This window comes from Podarcis pityusensis (genome assembly GCF_964106645.2).
Source record: "Podarcis pityusensis genome assembly, chromosome: 4".
In the NCBI taxonomy this organism is placed as follows: domain Eukaryota; kingdom Metazoa; phylum Chordata; class Lepidosauria; order Squamata; family Lacertidae; genus Podarcis; species Podarcis pityusensis.
This window is the reverse complement of record NC_138027.1, coordinates 74,015,650-74,039,692: the sequence shown is the minus strand read 5'-3', so window position 1 is coordinate 74,039,692 and position 24,043 is coordinate 74,015,650. Positions and strand designations below refer to the sequence as shown.

Below are 24,043 nucleotides of genomic sequence, written 5' to 3'. Positions count from 1 at the left end.
AGTGGTTGCACCTTGATACTAAGTCATGATAATGACCGAGTGACATGAAGTTAAGGTGGCAGAAGTCCTATTTAGGTGTTCACAGAACAGGTGAGGGAATAAAGTGTGCAGGGAGTACATTCACTAGTCCATGTCCCCAAAGTCCCTGTTTCTGCTGCCCCTATCCCCTACTTGAGCTTTGTGCAATGAGGTCAAAGATCCAACAATGGATTCTTTGCATGGTCATCTGAACATGCTGAGAATACTCTACAAGATCACCACACAATCGAGGTTTCTTCAGATCTGACAGCTCACCACAGGAAGGTCAGAGGTGAAGGCACCAGATACAGCTCCTCTACCAGGGATGCCAACTTGAATAAAATATTGGGGGGCAGGTAAGCCCCACCCAACATAACTGATCACAAGACACGGCACATACAAACTATTTGAATGGCAAGGTCCATCAACTTGGGGCTGGTGGCCCCCTCAAATATTTGATTGGGGGCGAAGGGACCCTGGCCTGTAGGAGTTGGCTCCTATGTCCTCTAAACTTTACTCTCCTGTGTATTCTTTAAATTCCTATTTAGGGTTGATGAGGAAAGAAGAATGCAGGTTTGTTAGTTGAGTGCTTTGGGAATCTGATCATTGAACTCCTTTTTAACACATTCTTGGTTACTCTCTAGGTTATGTTTCTTTTTAACAGAGATATTTTACAGCCATACATCTTTTTAAGAGTACTATACACATTTGGAGAAAAGTGATTGGATTAGGGAATATAGAATTCTTCCATGGATTTATTTTTTATTCTTTTTTTTTTTTATTAAAAAAAAACAGTTTTCATGCCGCATACAATGTTTTGTGTGAAAGCTCAGGGGGTGACTGTTCCTTTCTGCAGATTAATGCTGTTTTACAAGGCTATGCTTTTATAACTTTTCAGAAATAGGCGTTTCTGCCAATGGTATATTGATTAGTTGTGAGATAAAGCTACCAGTTCACCTAGAATAGATAGATTATGTACCAGTATGCAGAGTGAGGGGGATGCATTAGGAAGCTGATTTTGGGCTCCATGAAAGAGCAGCAAATGGCTAGTTATCTAATCTATTACCAGTATATTTTTTACTGCCAGGGAGGAGGAGAGGGCCTTGGGTGCTATGTATGTTGACTTGAGGGCTGGGCGATTTGCTGCTATGCCTCAGGAAGCAACATGTCTTGGGCTGTCTCCGAATAGATGGATGGAGGGAACAGAGATGAGGACAACTGTATATATAGATGGATGGGCTACTGAATAAGAGGGAGGGGAGCGGGTGCAAGGAAATGGTTGTAGAATGGCAAGTGGGCTTCAGAAATGTTATTTCCACCCTTTACAGCAGGCATAGGCAAACTCCGGCCCTCCAGATGTTTCCCATCATCCCTGGCCACTGGTCATGTTAGCTAGGGATGATGGGAATTGTAGTCCCAAACATCTGGACGGCCAGAGTTTGCCTATGCCTGCTTTACAGACTCACAGTCAACTTGAAAACCGATTGATGGTTTTGGAACTACCATGAGATGATGGGACCTAATTAATATAGACCCCACAAGAATGTGTTCTTTTGATTGTAGTGGATAGCTGTTAACCAGGCCTGGATCAGAAAGTCAATTCTTCAAATAATAGATTTGGGGGGAAATAACCCGAGACTATAGTTCAGATGCTGTCGTTATGGTGCGGTTTAGACCAGCACAGGGAACAACAGAGAGAATAGTTTTAATGTTACAGTGAAACATTAAACTTGTTGGCTTTTTTGGTTTGCTCACACTTGTACCTGGATGTACAGGCAACCCCAGATTTGCATGGGAGTTGCATTCTGGATCATCATGCACATAAGCTTGTTCCACCTCTGCCTGCTCCTGTTCTCCCCCATTCCGCCCCCTTTTCTGCCCACTTCTGGGTCACCACAATGCATGTGTACATGGCCACATATCAACTGAACACACATAAATCAGTCTAAAAGTAACAAGCCATCCTGTTGTTATGATATGAAAAATATCTTCTCTCCCTCCCCATTAGTTAAAGTACCACCAGAGTTTCTGATCAACCAACACTGATTCAGCTTGAAATTTTATTGCAACACCCCACGCGGCACTAGGAAATCCTCCTTAGGGTATATTTCTCTACTTATCATGGACTTCCACTAGCATGGCTGTCTCTCAGAGTCCCATTACCTGATAGCTTCCCAGCTATGATTTTGAAAGTCTCTTAGCAGCATTTGAATGGCATTCACGATTCCATACCTTCAAGTGTTCATTTGACATTGTCATTATCAACATTACTTCTACTGTACTTGGAAATGGTGCAGCCACTATAAATATGGAGGGAGTCTTACAGATTAGCAGAACAGCTGCTTTGCCAAAGAAGAAAAGCCTTTAGCAAAAGCGTTGGGGGGTGGGGGACAGAAAGAGCTATCCACACTTTATTTCCCCAAGTTTTTAAGAAACTGGTTAAAATTTAAGGTGGTAAGGAAACAATTATTGCATCATCAATACATTATTAAAGCTTCTGTATGTGACTTAGAAATCATTTGATTCCCATGAGAAGGTGTGGGAAATATGGCTGTGCTTTCACCACCTCTCACACACAACATTTGTAAGGGGTTCATACAACCCATGTGTCGAAAGAATGATTGGAGGCAGTCAAGGGACCATGCGGTCTAGTGCTGCCCCATGCCAGCACATCATGCTCCCCTGACTTCTGCACATGGAACGGTCACCAGATGGAGGTCTCCCCACATACAAATGAATGAATGGACATTGGAGGAGCATGGCAGTGATGGGTGGGACAGCCCACATGGCAGTGAGTGAGGTTGGGTCACATGGCCCTGGAAATCCTCCTGCATGATCTATTAAATGTGTAATGGTCCATGTGGACCCATGTTTATCTGGCATAACAAACCAACAAACTCTTAATTGTCTCTCTTTCTCTCTCTCTGTCAGATTGACCATCTCTGCTGAATGCCCCATGCAGCTGGAAGACTTCCCCATGGATGCACATGCTTGCCCATTAAAATTTGGAAGTTGTAAGTGTTTAATAATAATAATAGTAATTTATACCCCACCCATCTTGGGGCTGCTTCCAGAAAAATATATAAACAGGATAAAATGTCAAACGTTGAAAACTTCCTGATACAGGGCTGTCTTTAGATGTCTTCTAAAAGTTGGGTAGTTTTTTATCTCCTTGACATCTGATAGGAGGTTGTTCCACAAGGAGGGCACCACTGCCAAGGAGGCCCTCTTCCTGGTTCCCTGTAACTTCATGCAGTGAGGGAACTGCCAGAAGACCCCTGGAGGTGGACCTCAGTGTCCCTTGAGCGAGATCAAGGGAGCCTATTTTAATGGGGTTTTTGTGCACCATGAGGATAACTTAGCCAAATGTGAAGGATCTGACATTGTCTTTGGTTTCCTACATCTGTTCTTTACCATTGTACATTTGATCTAGTCAGTGCTGGGTTGTTTTTTTTAAGAAAAAAGGGGGCTAGTACTCACCATGAAGTTATTCCACATTTTAAACATTTTTTTTAAAAAAGGTGATGGTACTCTTGAGTACCCCCAGGGGGAAAAAAGCACTGGAACTAGCAAGGACTTTTTTCTGGCTCAGACCAGCTTCCATAGTTAACTCCCGATAATCCCCAGAGGCAATCATTCCAATGGCAAACCACATTCGCTTTATATATAGTGGTACCTCGGGTTAAGTACTTAATTCATTCCGGAAGTCCGTTCTTAACCTGAAACTGTTCTTAACCTGAAGCACCTCTTTAGCTAATGTGGCCTCCTGCTGCCGCTGCACCACCGGAGCCCAATTTCTGTTCTCATCCTGAAGCAAAGTTCTTAACCTGAAGCACTATTTCTGGGTTAGCGGAGTCTGTAACCTGAAGCGTATGTAACCCAAGGTACCACTGTACTGTGATAACTTTGGCATTTGCAGTCAGGGGGGGCGAATTTATCTTACAGAAAGTGATCACAGTCAACAGTAGTTGTGCTGTGAGCCACAAGCAAAGTCGGCTGAGGGTCATAGCCACTAAAAGTGAATAAAAATAATTATTTAAAAAATAGCCACCATCATTTGGAAATTTTTGTAGGTGCTATAAAAATAGGTTAATAGACTGCCTTTGGTAAGTGTGCCACACATTGCCACGATATCTGTGCTTCGGCTTGCGACTCACTGCATGTTACGACTGTGAGAAAGGGGACCTGGGATGCATTTTATTTCATAAATGAGAGAACAGCCATGTGGCACAGTTATTCATTAGGAGCTGCAAGCAGAGCAGCTAGTCACTGTGCAGCAGGTGCCTGGGGATTTTATATTTATGTGGAAATGATCATTCCATTAAGTCTCAAATTGTGTTAGTATTTACATGTGCACTATTATGGAATGCTCTGTATAGTTTTTCCAGCAGAGACACAAAACATTCAAAGAATTATCTCTGCGGAGAACCATAATGCGCCTTTTCCATCCAATGTGGTATGCACAGGTCCAGAAAGAGAGGACTGGGATGAAGGAGAATCTATGCTGCATTATGTTCCAGAGCACAATATTTTGGGCATATGGTCTATACGTTCTCATTTGACAGCATCCAGAATGATACCACAGACAAATAAAATGAGAGAGAGAGAGAGAGATAGAGATAGAGATAGATAGAGAGAGAGAGAGAGAGAGAGAGAGGAGAGAGACAATGGGAAGAAAATGCATAGCCCTTGAACAATTCCATAGCAGCAATAGAAGGTGACATATTTGAAGATTATCCTGACCTGCTCCTCCCCTAGACTTTACACCCACCCTCACTTCCTGCCAGTTGAACAGTAAAGCAAGAGGTTTGCTTGCTAAAGCAGGGAGAAAGAACAGAGAGAGAGCAAAATGACCAGATAAGGATAAGAGCAGGAAAAACTAATGTCATAGCACCCCATATTCCCTGGGTCCTGTGCCATGATGCTTCCCAGGTCTTCCCCTTTAGAACTTCACTGCCACCAGGTAAAATACAAGGCTGCTTTTAACTGATCATTATTTGGCAAAGTATTGAGGCAACAGCGGCCACTGTCTGCTTGGTGTACTTTATGCAGAAAGGTGGCAGTGTGAACACAATCGCAGCCCTTTTACGATACGATACGATAATCTTTATTGTCATTGTCCCATACAGAACAACGGAATTGAAAAATCTACATAAAACATTCTAAACCCAACAAGCCTGCTATCCCAGCTATCCCAACCTGGTTAGCCCCTTAAAAACTCTGATACCCCATTTTTAAATACAATATACTCCCATAGAGATTCCTTACACTGCGTTTAAAACCAAAATTGCATTTGGATAGAAACTGTTTCTCAGGCGGCGAGTCCTAGTCTTTATAACCCTGTACCTTCTTCCAGAAGGCAGAAGCTGAAAGAGATCATTTCCGGGGTGCGTACTATCCTGTGCTATCTCTGCAGCTTTCTCATGGCACCTGGAAGCATAGATTTGATCCAAGGTAGCAACTGCGGCAAGGGCTCCTTCCTTTAAAAGCTAACTACAGAAAAGTCCACTGCACCAATATCACCTGTTTACGTTTAGATTTCAGCAGGCCACTAAATACTTCTGGAGGGGACTGGGGCTCAAAAAGCAAGACTTGGGATCTATTGCCTCCCTTCTTCAGCAACCCTCTGTCTTGGTTGCAGGGGTGAAAACTTGAATAAAATATTGTGGGGGGGGGCAGGTAAGCCCTGCCCCACATAATCAATCACAAGATGTGCCATACGCACATCATTTGAATGGCAATCTCCATCAACTTGGAGGGATGCCCCCTCAAATATATATTTTTTGGGGGTGAAAGGACCTCGGCTCCTAGCTTGGCTGCCACAGAGGGAAATCAGAGGAACAGTTCAACGTGTACTTTTACAAGAGTGGAGGAGCTGTGCATACACTCCAACACTCCTCAGAGGAAAATAGGAACATTTATCACTTTCCACCAACTGAAACCCCCATCCCCTCTCCCCACTTCACCAGTGGGACACAGCACAGCAAGCAGGCCAACTCATCCTCCTCCCCAAACTCGGTGGCAGTGGCCCTAGTGGGGAAATAGGGACATTCTGGGATCAACACAAAAGCTGGGATGGCTTTCATAATTCTGGGGATGTCTCTGGAATATGGGGACACTTGCAGGGTATGGCTATGCTTTTGAAAGCCAGAGGCTCAACTCCAGTGCAGCAGCCTTATTCTTTTGGTAGACTATCTCATACTTGGGGGTCCTCCAGATGTACTATTTATTGAACTTTCATCCTAATGTATTTGGACATAGCATACAGGAAGGTTTGATTATATCCAGCATTTATTGAGCATCTGTTTTGACTTATGTTCAGAGAGCTTATACAGCAGTGGACCTACATCAGACATCTATTCTGATTGGCTTGTGTAGTGTTTATACATCTTTCGTTAGTCATTCATTCATGCCACACTTTCTAGTGTGTTTCACCATCTCTTTCTTTAACCCCCACAAGTCCTTTTTTTTAATACATAGTGGGTTTGTTGCACTAGGGAGACACAGCACTTGGAGCCATAAACCTAAATTTCCCAGCATGCACTTGAATCCCTTCCACAAAACACTAACAGTCTGGAGGTGCCCTTGGATAGCCCTGCAGTAAAGAGTTTTAGAAAGCCAATATAAACTCTAAGTGCTGTTTCTTAGAACCTATTCGGATGCAGGATGGTGTTTTGAAAGCATCAAATGGTGTGGGTTAGAGCTCATAAGGAGCTTTCAGTTTGTCAAACAAAATCAAAGGTGACAATAAAATTACTCATGTGCTCAGTGATCCTCCAACTCTGAGCTGCTGATGAATTCAGCCTTAGCTGTATAATTTGTTTCCTTTTCAACCAGTGCAGGCCATCTTTCAAAAAAAAAATTTCAAAAAATTCAACACGTCTAGGCTCTGACTGAGCAACTTTGTATGTAGGACTGTTTTCCTTTGGGCGACCTTGGCTCTTAAAAATGCAGATGACAGAAACTCCCACTGCCTTGCAGATTTCTGGGTTGATCAAATATAAAGTGCAACAGCAGAAGTGGGATCTCTGCATGCTAACGTGAAGGGACCGGCAAATGTTTAACCTTTGCTTTGTTAATCAGGCAGCTTGAAAACAAAAACAACCACAGCATGATACACTTGGATTTAATTAGCCAATTCAAGAGTATCATGCTCTCATATAAAATATTTTATCTGAGCTTGCTAAAACAGAGGCTTTGCTCTTTGGCCCTTTTTCTCCCCCACCTTCATTTTATTTACAATGACTTTCCTAGTGAAAGTCTTTTTACCGTGTGTGTGTGTGTGTGTGTGTTTGTGTGTGTGTGTGCCAGAGGGACATGTTGTAGAAGTCAGGTTTACAGTTAAACAGCAGAGTAGTTTGTGGGGAGATGGAGTCTAGAAAGTCCATTGGCAGGCCAATAGCAGGAGGACAATGCAAGGTAATGGGTTGTATCTATCTCAATTTTACTCAGAGTAGACCTATTGAAATTAAGAACCCTAAATTATTTATATTCATCAGTTTCAATGGGTCTGCTCTGAAGAGGAACAACATTGCATATAACCCAAAGTATGTAAGGAAGACTAGATGGAAACATGGTGTACAGCATCAGACCAGTGGGTCACCATGAACATAGTATTCTTTAGAAAGTGTACTCTTGATAGCCACAAATGTTGCCTTTCATATTAGAATATCTGGGGCAGGGATAGGGAAACAAACACTACCACCCGCCTCTTTTGAGGATACCTTTCCCTGAAGTTACACATATGTCCTAGATAGCAGACAAGCAGTACAAGGACAAGCAGATACTACTAAGTTGATAGAACAGGATGCGGGTGGCACTGTGGTCTAAACCACTGAGCCTCTTGGGCTTGCCGATCAGAAGTTTGGCGGTTTGAATCCCCACAGTGGAGTGAGCTCCTGTTGCTCTGTCCCAGCTTCTGCTAACCTAGCAGTTCGAAAGCACACCAGTGCAAGTAGATAAATAGGTACTGCTGTGGTGGGTAAACAGCATTTCCATAAGCTCTGGTTTCTGTCACAATGTTCCATTGTGCCAGAAGTGGTTTAGTCATGCTGCCCACATGACCCGGAAAGCTGTCTGTGGACAAAGGCCGGCTCCCTAGGCCTGAAGTGAAATGAGCACTGCAACCCCATAGTCGCCTTTGACTGGACTTAACCATCCAGGGGTCCTTTACCTTTACTTTTCTTTTTCTTTTCTTTTTTACTAAGTTGATGTTAGCAAGCAAGCAATGCAAAAAGAAAGAAGATGGTATCTTTTCTTGGTTCATCTTCATAATCTTTGCACATTGCCTACCAAAGATTTAGAAGACTCATTCCAGATTTAGCTGTCTTCCTATCCATCCCCATGAGGAATTATATGCAACTTGCAAGTTTGTATACTCACTACAGCATAAGTGGGGAACCTCCGCACCATGGGCCAAATTATGCTCATAAGTCATCCCCATTTGGCCTGCAAGACCCTTTTGGCCCAGCCATGCCCACCTGCCCTACACATCCTGTCACATATGACATCAAATGTGGAACAGTAAAGACATTGCGGCGTGGGCATAAACTGGTGGTCTGATGTCATTGTGATATCAAGTGACTGACAAGTGGTCAGCCATGCACACCTGTCAAACTTTGTCCACAGGAATTGGGGTAGATTTAGGGCTGGGCAATATCTGGTTTTCAACATTGCAATAAATCATCAGCTAAACATTGCAATATACCGATGTATCAGGATGTCTGAAATAAGGATGGAGCTCCATAGAGGCTGGCTTCACATTTTCCTCCAAATTGTGATTTTTGCATGGATTGCCAAGTCAAAAATTATGAAACTGATTCACAATATGGATTTCAAACCGGTTTTGGGTGATCTAGCAATATATTCCCCAGCCCTAATAAGGATCTAGTTTTCCATCCCTGCCATACACCAACAGAAGCTGGTCTCCTCTACGTATAATACGTATAATATTTGCCCATACTTTTTTGCCAGTCTGGTGAAATTCCAACAAGATTATCTTTCAGTCTGCTGTAGCAATCTTCAGCTCCTTCACTGGCCCAATAGGTATTCTGCAGTTATTGAGTGAGGCTTTCCAGCAGCTCAATAGAAGCAGGTAAATATGATTATGATTTTGTACAAACAAGATATTTGGAGCAGAAAGAGGTTAATTGACTTTCCTTCAAGGTCATGCCAGCAAAGCAATGTCAGAATGAGAATTTCACCGCAGTTCTTTGGTCTACTGAGCAAATGTCTAATCCAGACAAAGGAGCCCCCCTGCCCAGACAATTGACTTAGCTCCTAAATCACATTTTGCACATAGTGTTAATGATATTGCATTCACCTCACTCAAAGATGAATTTGCTAATGTGTGCCGCTCTTTTGACAGTGTGATAATTCTACACTTGCTGTGGTAAAGTTGTTACTGTAAAGTTTTTCAGTTTTCTATACTCTTGATTGAGTACCGAAAATCTCTAGTAGGGCATTTTTTAAATAAATAAATAAATATTGTGCTATAAAATTCTCATTCGAAAGTGTATATAATCTGGACAAATTTTCTGGATGAAGAAACAATTTTGAAGCAGAAACGCATGTTGCTACATCAGCCAGAAGGAATAAGTAGTGTTGAAATCTGGGTTTAAATTGTCTTCTTTAAAAAAGTTTGTAAGCCATCCAGAGGACATTTTCCTATATGGAAATCTTTCAAATAAATAAATGTTAGATCTGCCATTGCTTATAAAGGCCTTCTAAATCGGACAACAGTATTTTGTGAATCAATTAAAAAATCTGTTGCTTTCTTAGTACACTAATCAGCCTTAAGTGTAGTGATACTAGGTGATTAACCTAACTTTTCAGTTGATATTGACCTACCTACAGGCAGGAAGCTTAGGACAAAGTCCTAAGGGTGTGTGTACTAAGTCCTCTATTAGATCAGAGTTTTAAAGGTTAAGTAGGTCTTAATTAAGTTAGTGCACCAACTTTGGGTTGGTGTTCAGCTCCAGAATGAAATTCACCCTTATATCTTTCTCTCTTTATTTCTAACATAGTTTTTACTCCTTTTCGTCTTTGAACTGTTCAACATGGTTGCCCTGAGAAATATTCAAAAAACATTTGAATTATTACCTTAAAAACCTTTAAAACATAGAGCATGGTGTGGGTCCTCTTTCAATGTTAGAGGGCTCTCTGTTGGAAAAACGCTCTTGGGGAGACGGTGACCCCCCAGGACCTCTGAGCGTCTCCTGGTGGGCACGTCTCTGGAATGGCATGTCCCTTCATCTCCAGAGTGCCTTTCTGCAACACTTTTCATACAAAAAGTGCACACAAGTCTTCTAGCATCATACAGCAAGAAGAAAGAAACATCCGTAGATCTAAACTACATTTTATTTACATTCTATACAGACAATCCATAATCACGTCTCTGTTCTCCAAGCTCTGGCAGAACAACTGTTGCATCCTGCAAAAGTAAAAGTACAGTACAATAACACGCTCAGACGGAAGAGATAAGACAGTCTTCCGTTCCCACTCTCTTCTCAGACATCTCATGTGATTTATACGAATCACACTAGCAGCATCGGCTGCATAAAATTCCCAACGTTCTCAAGTACCACTAAGGGTATAGAATAAACCACAAGCATAAAAAACAAACATTTTAATCAGGTAAATGATAGGATGTTTTAAGCCTGCATTTTCTTTTAAATCTCATGTCCCAACACCCTGGTACTTTTAAGATGTTTATGTTTTCAGATCATTCCAATCTGATTGCTTTGCTTCTATAAAAACATTCCCCCCTCCCTTTGAAACTGCATTTTCGCCTTGCAATAGTTTTTCCTTATTTTCTAGACATTTGTAACCTTTCTGAAATATGTGCAGTGCCACCTCTTCCTTGTCCCGGTCTTCTCTTTGATGGTTTTTTTTGGCTTTGCTGCACCTCTCCCACCAGGGCTCTTGAACGAGGTCATTTTTACCAATTGGTTCACTATCCTGCTACTGCAACAAATCGATAACCTCAAGTGGGAGAGTCCAGTTCTAGCGTTGTTAATAGCTCTGTGGCTTCCTTGTGGTTGGTGGTTGAGAGTTTGGTGTTTCATTTAGGGGCTAACAAAAGTGAAAAGCCCAATAGTGCAGTTATCGAGTGTTGTGGAGCGCAACTCTGTGCTTCGTTTTTTCGAAGTATCTGAGAATAAATCCTGCAAGATCATGACTGGATTATTGCTGTGTATTATTCCTTCAACATTTCTCAAAACTGTACAGATCTTGTCTTTCTTTTTAAAACTGTGGAAGCACATAACAATATTGTTTGTGGGGGGCCTTCATCACATAGGTATGCTGACAGTGCTCTGTGTACTCTCTTCGTATCTTCTGGGGACAATTCCAGGGAAATTCTGTAATATTATCTCATTCTGCCCCTTCTTTAAACCTGCACACATGTAAATTAACATTTTGTTAAATGTTTTGAACTTCCTCAGGCTTAGACTTCATGCCTTTATTTTCCTGAAGCAGCCTTTTATTTTTTTGTTCTGGCCGCAAACCTAAATCCATGGTTACAGAAGCAGTTTCAGTGGCTCCATCCAGCTTCTCTGCTATTACACTTCCCTTTGCTTTCAGAGCTGCCATTCCTTCCCTCCAGGTTTCCATGATCATGGCTTATAAGGAGATGTGTTGTGCTTCAAACTCCTCCTGGGTATGGCATCCATTCTTTCCTCCCTTTTAAAGCTGCTAATTTTTGCTATTTTAGAAGGGACAGCTGCCATTTTGTATCCTTCTCCAACTATTGTTTGAGCCTCACATGGAGGGAAACCAGCTGTAAAGAAGAGTGGGAACAAAAGTGTTGGCAGGGAAGTGTTTGGAAGGAGGCAGATGTTTATTCTTAGAAGAGGGGTGCAGGTAGTGCTGTGGTCTAAAGCACTGAGCCTCTTAGGCTTGCCAATCGGAAGGTCAGTGGTTCAAATCCCCATGATGGGGTGAGCTCCCGTTGCTCTGTCCCAGCTCCTGTCCACCTAGCAGTTCAAAAGCACACCAGTGCAAGTAGATAAATAGGTACCACTGCAGCGGGAAGCTAAATGGTGTTTCCGTGTGCTCTGGTTTCCATCATGGTGTCCCGTTGCACCAGAAGCAGTTTAGTCATGCTGACCACATGACCTGGAAAGCTGTGGACAAATGCTGGCTCCCTCGGCCTGAAAGCGAGATGAGCGCCACAACCCCATAGTCGCCTTTGAGTGGACTTAACCATCCAGGGGTCTTTTACCTTTTTACCTCTACCTTTATTCTTAGAGAACTTTTGGAAGAAGCTTGAACTTTTCCTGATAACTTTTTGAAAATGCTTCAAGAATTGTGTGTGTGTGTGTGTGTAGAGTTCAACTATCTAGCCAGAAGAAAACAGGATTGTTGGCCTGGATTCTGCATTCCCTGTCCACCAATGCAAGGGGCTGTTGTGCTGGCATAAGGGTGAGATAAAGGTTGTGCAGTACAAAATCCAGTGCAAAAGTTGTGCTAGAAGAAGCTGGTTGTGCAAATGGAAGTGTCGGTGCTACAGCAATTTGTTGTGCAACCAGCTACGAGAACCATGCTGGCTTCTTGCACAAGTCACTCCACCAACACAACTGGTAAACTGCTGAAGAACTTAGTGCAACATTGAATTTCTCCCATTCTTTCCTATAGTTACTATATAAAGCTAAAAAAAAAAAAAAACAGAAGAGAAAGTAATTTTTTTAATGGAAATATGAAGAACTTGACAGGAAGAACTAATAATGGTCATTATAATTTACTTGAAACCCTTTTCCAGACTGAACTGCAAATTCAATGTATTTTTCAAAAAGTTTTTTCTTAAGCATTTTCACAATGTTTTTCATATATGTGTAGATTCGACCTAAGACTAGTCAGAGGGAATGTTATATTTCTGGGCTGAAAGCCACAAAGAAAATGCAGCGGGAAGGACTTTCAAAGGGCATAAGGAACAATTACTGTTTTTCTTGTTGTTATATTTATTTCCTGTCTTTTATCCAAAAAGCTCAAGGTTGCTTCTATGGTTCTCCCCTTCCCTATTGGATCCTTGCAACAACTCTGTGAGGTAAAGGAGGCTGAGAAATGGTGACTGGCCCAAGGTTCCCCTATGATATCATCAGTTAGATTCAGAACAAAATGACAAGAGCCCTCTTTCGGCATAAATATGTGGAGGCCAAAAACTGGGGCAGGGGCAGTTGTGCAGCCCCCCCACCTCCCCACATGTACTGAGCATACACCCTCCTGCTTTAGTCTTCCAGCACTGAGAGGGAAGGTCTGAAAAGGGCTTGTGAGCATATTTAGCTGAACATATGTAAAAGCTTTCTTGGAATCAGGAAGCCTGATAGTGGCTGGGTTCCCAGTCATGAGGAAACTTCTGAGTGTATCCAGCCAAATGTGCTTAGAAGTTCCCTTCAAACCATCATAGTCTGATGTGAAGCTGGCATAGCTGTGGGGGCAAGGCTTGCCTCTGTCCAAGGACCTTCTTCTACAATTTTTGCCTCTGCATCTTCAGACTGAACTCCTGAAGAGGACTTTTCTGTTTGTGTTGTTAACAGATATCAGGTACCTGCTTGTTCTTGTACCTGTATCCTCTGAAATTCTAAACAATGAATCTGTTTTATCGTATTATCTCCCATCCTGTCTCTGTGGCTCCTCTCGTCTGCTTGTTTCCTTGACTGAATAGCCTCAGATTCAAAAAATATACTTCTTTAATCTCATGCCACTGAAAAGCCAACAGAAATGTTTGTATTGGGTTCCAGTTTGAATGCGCTCACATTGATGGTAGACGTTTCCTTTAATCAAAAGCCCATCATCTTAGTTGAGAGATGACTATTAGAGTTACAGGAATGACAGAAATTTCCGAGAAACAGACCTGTATGCCTTTGCTTTAGTAGGAGACACAATAGGAGACATGGCTTTATTTGCTGTTAGTATAAACTTGCAATTACATTTACTGAAGAAAAGAAGCAATACAGGGCACAGAAAGCTGTAAGCTGTTGTCAGCCTCCTGAAAACAAATGCTGAGATGGGTCTAAAGCTTCCATCTGGAAGCCTGGCCTACACAAAGCACGCTATAATGATCCACTCCCAAAATGTGGAACACATAAAAGTCTTGCCCACCGAAGCAAGAAACTGTCACAAAGATCTCTTGTAAAGTATTGTTTCCACGAGAATACATGATGGGCCTTGAGGGAAACATCCTTGGACAGGAGCTTTGTTTCCTGCTTATGAATCTTTCTCACAAAACCTTCATGGATATTTCATTCCACTTGAATATCTCCGTGGGTGAAATAAAAAATGCACTAAAATTGGAATTTGAATTGCAAGTCTTTATTGTTGATGCTGCCGTAAGGATAGTAATGTTGAACTAGGGCTGTCCTATTTCACAAGAGAAAGTCTAGACAAAAAGTCATCGAGTTTTTTTTGTTTTTGTTTTTTGCCAAAGTTGAGCTTTTTATAGGAAATTTGCCCAAAAATTCAACACTTCCAAAATGGGCTGCCATACACCCGCCTTTTCCCAGACATTTAAACAGAATTCTGAAAATTCCACCCAGATGCCATTTTTGAAGAATCCCAGCAATGTCTGGAAAATTCTAGATGTATGGCAGCCCTAGTTGATCTGTTGCAGCAAAGACAAAAAAGCGTCTTGTGTCAGCTTAAAAACTATCTGTGTTATTAAGGCATAAAAGTCTGTGATCATCAGATGTATGAAGTGTTAATTCTGAGTTAAAGAGATAGGTGTGGCTTTGGAGTGACAGCTAGCAGTGAGGTTAGAGGGATGCAGGAAGTAAAATGACGGTGATTATTACGCAATTAACAGTGGGGAAAACTGCAAATCAAAACTTGAATATTTGACTTTGCATATGTGCATTGTTCTCAGTTTAAAGTACAGTACACTGTATTGTTTTATACCAATTCCCATCTTTCACTCCTCTTAAAAAAGTATCAATTTGTTACATTGAAAATATTTCCATTATTAACGACAAAGTGTTTGGAATTTGCAAACTCCAAACATTACATTAGCCCTCTGTCTGAAAAGCATTTTATAGTATCATGCATTCCAAGTACTCCATGCTGAGATAACAGTGACCCCAGCATTTTGCCTGCAGACTCAAAACGATTTCCTTCTACTACTGCAGTATATGTTAAGAAGCTGTTGCTGCTGCATTAATGGTTACTTAGCAGTCATCCGCATTCTATAATGAGTAGCTTTTACTTCCACCCAGACAAGAATTTAGGCCATTTAAAACCTTGTCTTCTTGAATGCCTTAGTGCCTCTTTGGTATTGTGCAGGACCATAGTCAGAGAGGAGAAAGCTACTGACCCTCAGCCTTGGGGCAGAGATAAAGCTTTTAAATCAAATTAAGTAAGCTCTTAAGATGTGCTAGCATGACATGGCACAGCATCTGCCACTTCCAAAGCCCACAACGTTGAGTATCCTGCTGTGGAATTTCAGGAGTGGGGGCAGAAGTCAAACACTCTTGCAAGAACAACAGAAGTACTGTCAACTCTACCCAGAATATCTTTAGCATGGTTGATAAGAGATGTGCCATTTTTTTTGCCACAAACATACAATGGGGAATGTGAGGCAATTGGGTCTGTAGAATGCTCCCCTCAAGCAGTACCTTTTCCCTCTGCTTTTCAGAGGTGTGCATTCATTGCTTTCCTTTTCTGCTTCTACTTAGTGCTTTCTCCCTTCCTCTGGGGTCTCTTCTTCCCTGAGTGGTCCTAGACAATCAGGGATCACACAGGGAATGTGATGACAACATTCAGATCTGGCTACACGTTAACAACACTATGGACAATTGAAGCTGGCGCTTTGCCCCTGGTATGAATTAGTGTGGGGAGGAAACACACATATGCCAAGGGAACCATGCTGCATTGGCAAGACAGAGAGCATGGGCCTTGACAACAGAAATGCACTTTGCAGATGTTTTCAGTCACTGTTGAGGGACCTGAATGATTGGGTAAAGGGGGAGTCACTTTTTCCATTGGCTGAAAAAAAAATGATGTGTCTCTCCCCTCCCAGTTTCAGCTCAGCTTTTAGGTACAACCGCTGCAGGTAAACCAGTGTTTCCCACAACAACAAAAATATAAAGTATGCATTGCATACACACCTGTGTAGTGGGAACTTGACTTGAACTGGGTACACATACATGTGTGTTCAAAGATGCAGGTACATTGTTCACACTTGATGTATTTGGTATGAGGAACACTGTTGCGCTAGCAGTGTGAAAGCCGCAGTAGCATAAACTGGGCTGCCCTTGAAAGAAACAGGGGCGATGTGCCCATTGGGACTGCTGGGATGACAAACAAACAAACAAACAAACAAACAAGTAAGTGGAGCCAGAGCCAATGATAGGCAGAAGCATCTCCCGAGTACAGTGGTACCTTGGGTTAAGTACTTAATTCATTCCAGAGGTCCGTTCTTAACCTGAAACTGTTCTTAACCTGAAGCAGCACTTTAGCTAATGGGGCCTCCTGCTGCGCCGCTGGAGCACGATTTCTGTTCTCATCCTGAAGCAAAGTTCTTAACCTGAAGCACTATTTCTGGGTTAGTGGAGTCTGTAACCTGAAGCATATGTAACCCGAGGTACCACTGTAGCTGTAAGAAAGAAGGCAGCCAAGAGAGAGTTAGCTGAGGGCAGAAAGGGCAAGTAGGTTGCTGTCCCATTAAACTCAAATGAATCAGCCTCCACTGATCAATCATTTGTTTTCCAAACACCACTTTGTCCCTAGCAGAAGATATTGTCTTCTAGAAAGGGAAACGGAACCCCTTCGTAGGTGAATAGCAAGCCAATAATTTGTAAATAAAGAAAACAGTCAAGAACTATAGACATTATTTTACCGTACAAACCTTGCACATACAAGGCCTTATGCCACCATCGTAAGCACATGTGAGAGCAATCTTCATTTCTTATTTATTTATTTGAGAATTATATTGTGCCTTTCAATGTAAAACCTCCTAAGGCACACAATGGGGGGAAAGTGAAAAACATTGATCTACATCAGAATGGCTGGTGGGGTGGCTATCCCCCACATAACACAAATGAAATGCTCTACTGGCAATGTTTGGAGATGGCTTTGATTTCACAGCTCCGACTGCATACAATAATTGGGTAACAACACCATTTTGCTTCAGCCCACATTTGGCTGAAGATCATAAGCCTGATTTGCTTATTTTGCCTTCTTCTAGAAGCTGCAGCTTGGTCATGCAGCTGAAGTATCAGAAGCTGTCTACTATGCTATGCTTTCTCTTGTTTATCCCCAGTCACTGACTGTGCCACACTGGTTTACGGGGGTTTACTATCACCGCTGGAAACTCCAGCTTTGAATAGGATTGATAGTGCGTGCCTGTCATATTTCAGCATGGATGCTGTTCCACAAAAACAGGGGCAGCCATTATGCATAGTACTATACAAAATAACTTGATAACATTTATTTTTATAAATCTCTTATATTTTAATTTGATACTTAGATTTACATATTTGGTAGAAAGTGTATGCAACCTTTAGTTCTCTCCCTCCCCAGCCCTGATTTACAGCTTTTTTTAGAATGAGGGTTACCACCAGACCCTAAAAAATGGGATTATTTTGAGACAAAAAAGTCTCCTGTCCTCTTTGGACTTCAAACGGGATGCCTTTCCATCCCGTATTTGAGTTTGGCCAGCCAAAAATGGTGGTTGCATCACTGTTGGTGCAGCTGACAAGCAGCCCAGCCAGGCGTGAGCGACAATAGAAAGAAGGGGAAAGGAGAGACCTCCTCAGCCGCCAGCTGCTGATTTAACACTGTGCAAGTCCGCTCTCACTTGACTCCCTCTGCCACTCTGATCTGACCTCTCCTCCTCCCTCCTCCATGCTCAAGCCTTTTCCCCCACCAGCATGGGCAAGAGGCTAGAATTGTGGCTCGTCTTCCATGGGAGCTGGCCCCTGCCTGTCGATGTGAGTTAAGGGGAAGAGTGGGGCCAGGGTGGTGAGGGAGTTGGGAGGCCAAATTTGGGAAACTCGTCTCTACAAAGGGGGCAGGATTTGGTGGGCCCCCCAATCCCTACCCCCGACCTGTCCCATATTTTGCCTGACCAAAGGTGGCAACTGTTATGTACTGAAGTTCTCACTCTGGGCCAGCAGGGGGATACTGTAGATAGTTTTCACTCAGGTCCGCATATGCAAATAAGGAATTGAAAGTGACGTTCAGTGATTGGATAGTTACAGAAAGTGTTACAGTTGCGTTGTAGTGGAGCTCTATATAATCAGGCTGGCTGAACCCTTCAGTTCAGTTCTGTTCTGGCCTGTGAATCAACAAGAGCTGTCTGAAGAATCGCTGTGTCGTCTGATATGTTCGTCCACAACTTAACAGCAACCTTATTTAGAACCAACACTTGTGGTTAAACCTACAACAAAGAAACATGATTTTGGATGCTGGACTCCACCCAATTGGGCTCCCATACTTGATTGTTCTTTGGAAGTCACTGCCCTGTTGTCATGCTTACAAGAGCTCCAGTCTATTTAAAACTGCCCTGCATAGTTTCAGTTTCTAAAGATACGGCTTCAAAATCACCCTCTTTCAATGCTCAGCCATTAGGGCCCTTTTAAAAAGCGAGATTTATAGTGACAATAAGTCGGCAAGCGTAGCAGGAGAGCGCACAAAGGAAAAAACAATAGCAGCCGAAATAACCGATTCTGGCTGCTTCCCCTAGAGAGATAATTATGCAGCCACTGTCAACGTGCAGTTCAGAATCAATTTTCAGATTCATTCCAGATCAAATGTTGCATCCAAAAATAAATATTCCACTATAAATATTAACATCAATGAGCAAGGGGGAAGGAAGGAAGGGGGACAGAAAGTACTGGAGATCCAGGAAAACTGAGGAGGGGGGTACTCTTGCAAGCCAAGTCTGCATTGTAAAAGTCACATTGGATGTGCGAATCGCACCAGTAGTGGTACTCAGGCCAAAATATGTCAAATTGGAATATTGTTCCAATTTGGCAATGTTATTACCATTTGAAATGCTTATTCCCCCACTCCCTGCAGGCAACTTCATATCCATCCAATAAGTGTTCCATGTTACAAGAGTAGGAATAATGTATTCTTCTCCCCCAATGTTTGTTTCCCTATAATGGTTTTAAACAGGAATTGTTAATTTGTGAATAAGTTAGACATTTGGAAACATTGTTATAGCCTCATTTTGCCTCATAGCCATTGTAGACCAGCAGCTAGGAAGTTGGGCTAAAGGACCTGGCTCAGCTCCTGAGACTGTTTTCAGTATTGCAAAATTCCTACATGTAAGACACTTCCATGTAGGAATTAGCATGTAGCCCTCAAAGCATGTAATCCTGTCACCTTAAGGCGCTCACTTCACTTATTTATTATTGTGGGGTGGGGGGAGGGGAAGAATAGCATGAACGCAAAAACCAAGGGATCTGGCTGTTATATATTGTGGCTATTACACATTGGACCCCCTCTTTTTGTCCTTGGAATATCCTTTAAAATAAAATAAAAATCACAGCTGGTACAAATAACTCTTTCGAGAAATATCAATTTAGTATCAAAAACATGTTTTCCTGAATTACAGTTGTACTATTATTAGTTATATGGACGTAAAATCATAAGGAAGCTAAGAGAGTATGAACGTCCTCTCTCTTTTCCTTACATTGTGCAAGATAACACAGGCTGCATTGTTAAAATACTTCAAAATCACATAATGAAACAGTAACTCCTAGGCTGAAAGCAGCACCATTTTTCCCCCTTAGTGATTCTGTGCTGCTTATTTAGGAGTGATGCAATTACCTTCCTACAGCTTGAAGTTTTATTCAGCTCTTGTAGCAATTAATTCTCCTAATTTGCTCCATAAGGCTCTTCTTGATATATATCTTCCTTCCAGCATTTAAATCAGGCCTGTACAATGTTTGCTCCCACCCTGTCCTAAGCCAAATATAGCCCCCAGCCATATATTCTGACAATGCCTATGCCTTCGCGACCCCAGGCAGACAGAAAACCCAAGAGGCTTACTCGCTGTGGGTGGACTACTGAATATGATTGGTGGGTAGCAGCAGCTAGCCTGGCATCTTATCAGCAGTGAAGTTGGCACAATAAGGCCACCATTGCTTGTAGGGAACAACTTGCCATCTTTGGTCTTTCTTGTGCACAGGCTCAGATAAAGCTATGAAAGTCATGAAGTCACTCTCAGGTGGGCACAGCAGTGGTGCCATGACCAGAGTGATGGAAGGAGGAGGAGGAGGAGGAGGAGGAGGAGGAGGAGGAGGAGGAGGAGAAGAAGAAGAAGAAGAAGAATCCCCAGGTCAACCAACCTGGCTGGTTCTGAAGCAGCAGTAGTTACCCATTAGCACCAGGCTCCAAGTCCTGCCCTCCACAGCTGCTCTTCCCCACAGAAAGCTAGTTGCAGTCCATCTGCTGCTGATCTCAAGTTGGCATGTCAATAGCACACAGGGGGCAGGGGGGACATGATATCCGAGGCACCTGGTCCCTTTCTTCAGAGGCCACCCTGCTCATTTGATTGTGTCATTACATGGCAGAGTAGGAACCTACAGAAGATAGAACTCATTGAGCTACCTGATACTGAGTCAAACCATTGGTCCATCAAGGTCACTATTGTGTACAGTAGAATCCAAACTTGTGGCCCTGCAGATATTGTTGGACTCCAACCCTCATGAGAACCAGCCATCATGGTCAATGATCAGGGATAACAGTGCCCTACTCCTTCTCAGCAGCTTCCCAAGATTGTAGACAGGAGTCTCTCCTAGTCCTACCTGGAGATGCCTGAGACCTTCTTCATTCAAAGCAAATACTCTATGGTTGAGCTACTGCCTGGGACCTACAAAAAACGGAGCCAGCTCTGGTCACAATCCATGGAGGCTTGACATACATATTTCTCTATGCTATATTGAAAGCCACATGGATTTTAAAAACCCCCACTCCTATTTAGTGAATCCTTATACTGATTGACTGTTTCAGAGCAAAAAAAAAATTACAATCAATTTTGTAACAGGCGTGCAAGTCTCATATAGGCAACCTCACATGACAACTGCATGCACCGCTGTTTTGTCATATAAATAGGGTGCCCACAAGCTCAGAAGTCACAGCCTGTTGTGCAGTTTGGAGAAGACATGTGCTGATCTGCTCACCATTTGAATGTTAATGGAACTGCCTTCTGCGCAGGAATTTAGAAATGCTTGGAGGCTCATCACAGCCATTCGCTGATGAATGGCTCTGTGAAATTGACTGTTTCCCAGTCTCCCGCTTCCCATCTGTAAGATATAGTAGTCACTACCTTGCAGGCTAAATGAGTAATGAAATATGGAAACATTATGATAGTTCCCTAGGCCTAGGAATAAGAAAGGGTATACATTTACAAGAGCATTTTCCATTAGTTTAAAACTGGTGCTGAATTTCCATAAAGGGAGAGATTTGTGTCTAAACACTCTGCCCGAAAACCTTCTCTCTCTATCTCCCACTATACAAGATCCTCTTTTGGTCACCATGCATATCCTCCGTCTTTGGATGTATGCACACCAACCCATTTGTAGCACAAATATGTCGTTTTCCTCATCCTGGAATCTTCCATGTTTGTCTTTAATAAGCTGCTTTCATTTGATTGATTCTAAATTCTGCTGTCCGCAAAGGTGGGGGCAGTTACTTGGTATGCATTTAGAAGCCCTCCCCGATTAGGATATCCACACATTTTCTTCCCTGCACATGTTCCAGGTGAATGGTGGTGCTTGCAATCTGGGTATACATCCACCCACAATGTCATTGAGCAGGTGCGGATACTGCCCCCATTGCTGGGACTGCCTACATCTGTTTTCACCTGTTTTCGAATGGACACACTATAGGGCTGTCTAGAATAAACCAACAATGACCTTTTATTTTCAGAAAGAAACCAGTTGCTCAAAAAGTGTTTTTCAGAGCAAAAATATGCAACCGATCTAGAATGTGTGTGGACTGGGGGGGGGGCGAATACTAAGCTCTCATTCTCCATTGATGTCAGAATAAAATGTGTGCAGGACTGAATCCTGACACTAGCAGGAGATTCCGGAGCTGATCTTTGGAATTAAACCCTGCTTATCGTGTAAGATTTCAAGTCTATGAATATTAATCTCCAGACTCAATTTCTCACATGCTCTTTTTGCCAGATGCTTATCCCAATTCCGAAGTGATCTATGTGTGGACTCACAGCCCAGCTGCATCCGTGGTAGTAGCAGAAGACGGTTCAAGACTCAACCAATATCACTTGATGGGGCAAACTGTTGATTCTGAGAACATCAGTACCAGTACAGGTGAGGAGGGAGAAGGGATGCTGTTTTTGGCAACTCATGTGTTTATTTTTGCAAACGGTTTAGATTCCTGAACATCAAAACATCTAAGTAACACATCACAGAAGCATTAGAATATCAGAATGAAACAAGAGTCAGGCAGATTCAAAATGCTGGTTGTGGACAAATTCAAAAACAATACCAAGCTAGAAAAAAATCAGGTTTTTTTCCTATCTTGGTATTGCACCATTAAAAAAACACACGGTGCAACGACACTGAAAGCCAACTGACCCACTTAGCCATGGGATACTGTCAGCAGTTGTGGACTGTTGTGGTCTAGCAGTGGTGTGGAGTGAGAGCTGGTCTCTCAGGTTACCTGGTCTTGAGATGCAGAGGATGTTACTGTATATACCAACAATAAAACATTGAGCTTGGCCTGGTAGCATATTGGCAGCCACTGCAATTCCCCGAACAAAGGTGTTACATGATAATAGTAGTCTTCTCCACATAGCAATCTAGCAGCTGCATTCAGCACCAGCTGCAGCTTCAGGGTCAACTTCAACGGCAGACTGAAGTGCATTGAAATAATCAAGTATTGAGGATACCAAGGCATGAACCACTGAACCTAAATTATATGAGTGGTTGTGGGTGGCACCTCAGCCAAAGCTGGTAGAAAGCACTCCTAGCACTGAAGCCACCTGGACCACCGATGTTTTAGTCAATGTGGAAAATGAGAGATTCACTTCTGGAAATTTCAGGCACATTTTTAAAGTCATTTACCACCGGTTGATTATATTTTCACTTCCCTCTTTTGTTCTCACAGTGAGTGTGGATTAAATAATTGGTGCTCCCTTGCCCATCTTATTTATGTATCCTTGCATCTGTATTCCAGCATTGCTCCAAGGAGCTCAAGCATTCTCCCCCTCTCCATTATTTTCTCACAACCACCCTGTGAGGTGGGTTAGGCTGAGAGGATGTGACGGGCCCCCAAGGTCACTCAGCAAGCTTCATGGCTAACTGGGCATTAGAAGCCAGCATTCTAACCACTTGTTTGGGTGTGGGTAGGATGTCTTGTTTGGGTGTGGGTAGGAAAAGGAGGCAATATTGCTCAAGCATGCATATATACCACTTGCATGAGCAGAACCCACTGAAAAGCCTAGTGACAGGAATGGGGAACTGCAGCTCTTCCCATTTTGGTGGACAACAGCTGCCATCATCCCAGACTCCCAGCCCCATGTTGCCTGGGCCTGATAAGAGTCAAGAGTTCAACAGCCTCTAGAGAGGACTACATGTTCCCCATCCCTGCAGGAGGAGAAGCTGATACATAAACGCTTGACTGGAGATGCCTCATTCCCCCACTGGATACTGCAGTGCTCGAGTGAGAATACTGCATGTGTGCACCACCAGTTCAGTGGCTTTAATGGCTGTGAGCATGCAGTCAGGTTGTGGTATGCCTGATTCATGCTCGGACAGTATCCAGGATCCAAAACACCACATGCATTTTCAGTCTTTCTCTACCATATATGTGCGACACAAGTGTGTCATGCAAAGACTCCCTGATTTTGCATGCTTTTTCTCGTGTTTGATTTGGGCCATCACACATCTAGGCTGATGCATGTGCCGCTTGGCCTACATCACACTCTTTTAGGTGCATGAGGAGGATTCCAATCTACCGTCCGTGCCTGGCTACATGTGTGCATTTAATTAATACAGAGCATTTCATTAATAGAGAGTGAAAAGGTAGAAGCCTGGGTATGTACCCAAAGGCAGCTATA

The 24,043-nt window shown here is 42.7% G+C and overlaps 2 protein-coding genes across 4 annotated transcripts in view; one reads left to right on the top strand and one right to left on the bottom strand.

The window, feature by feature from the left end:
• The window catches only part of GABRA5 (gamma-aminobutyric acid type A receptor subunit alpha5), a 74,245-nt gene that overhangs the window by 36,060 nt on the left and 14,142 nt on the right, over positions 1 to 24,043 (top strand). For all 3 annotated transcript variants that reach the window (XM_081001396.1, XM_081001397.1, XM_081001398.1), the window contains exons 6-7: positions 2,950 to 3,032; positions 22,149 to 22,292. In XM_081001396.1, coding sequence (XP_080857522.1) covers positions 2,950 to 3,032; positions 22,149 to 22,292 — 227 coding nt within the window. The remainder of the gene's footprint in view (positions 1 to 2,949; positions 3,033 to 22,148; positions 22,293 to 24,043) is intronic.
• The window catches only part of GABRB3 (gamma-aminobutyric acid type A receptor subunit beta3), a 198,314-nt gene that overhangs the window by 172,188 nt on the left and 2,083 nt on the right, over positions 1 to 24,043 (bottom strand). The window lies entirely within an intron of this gene.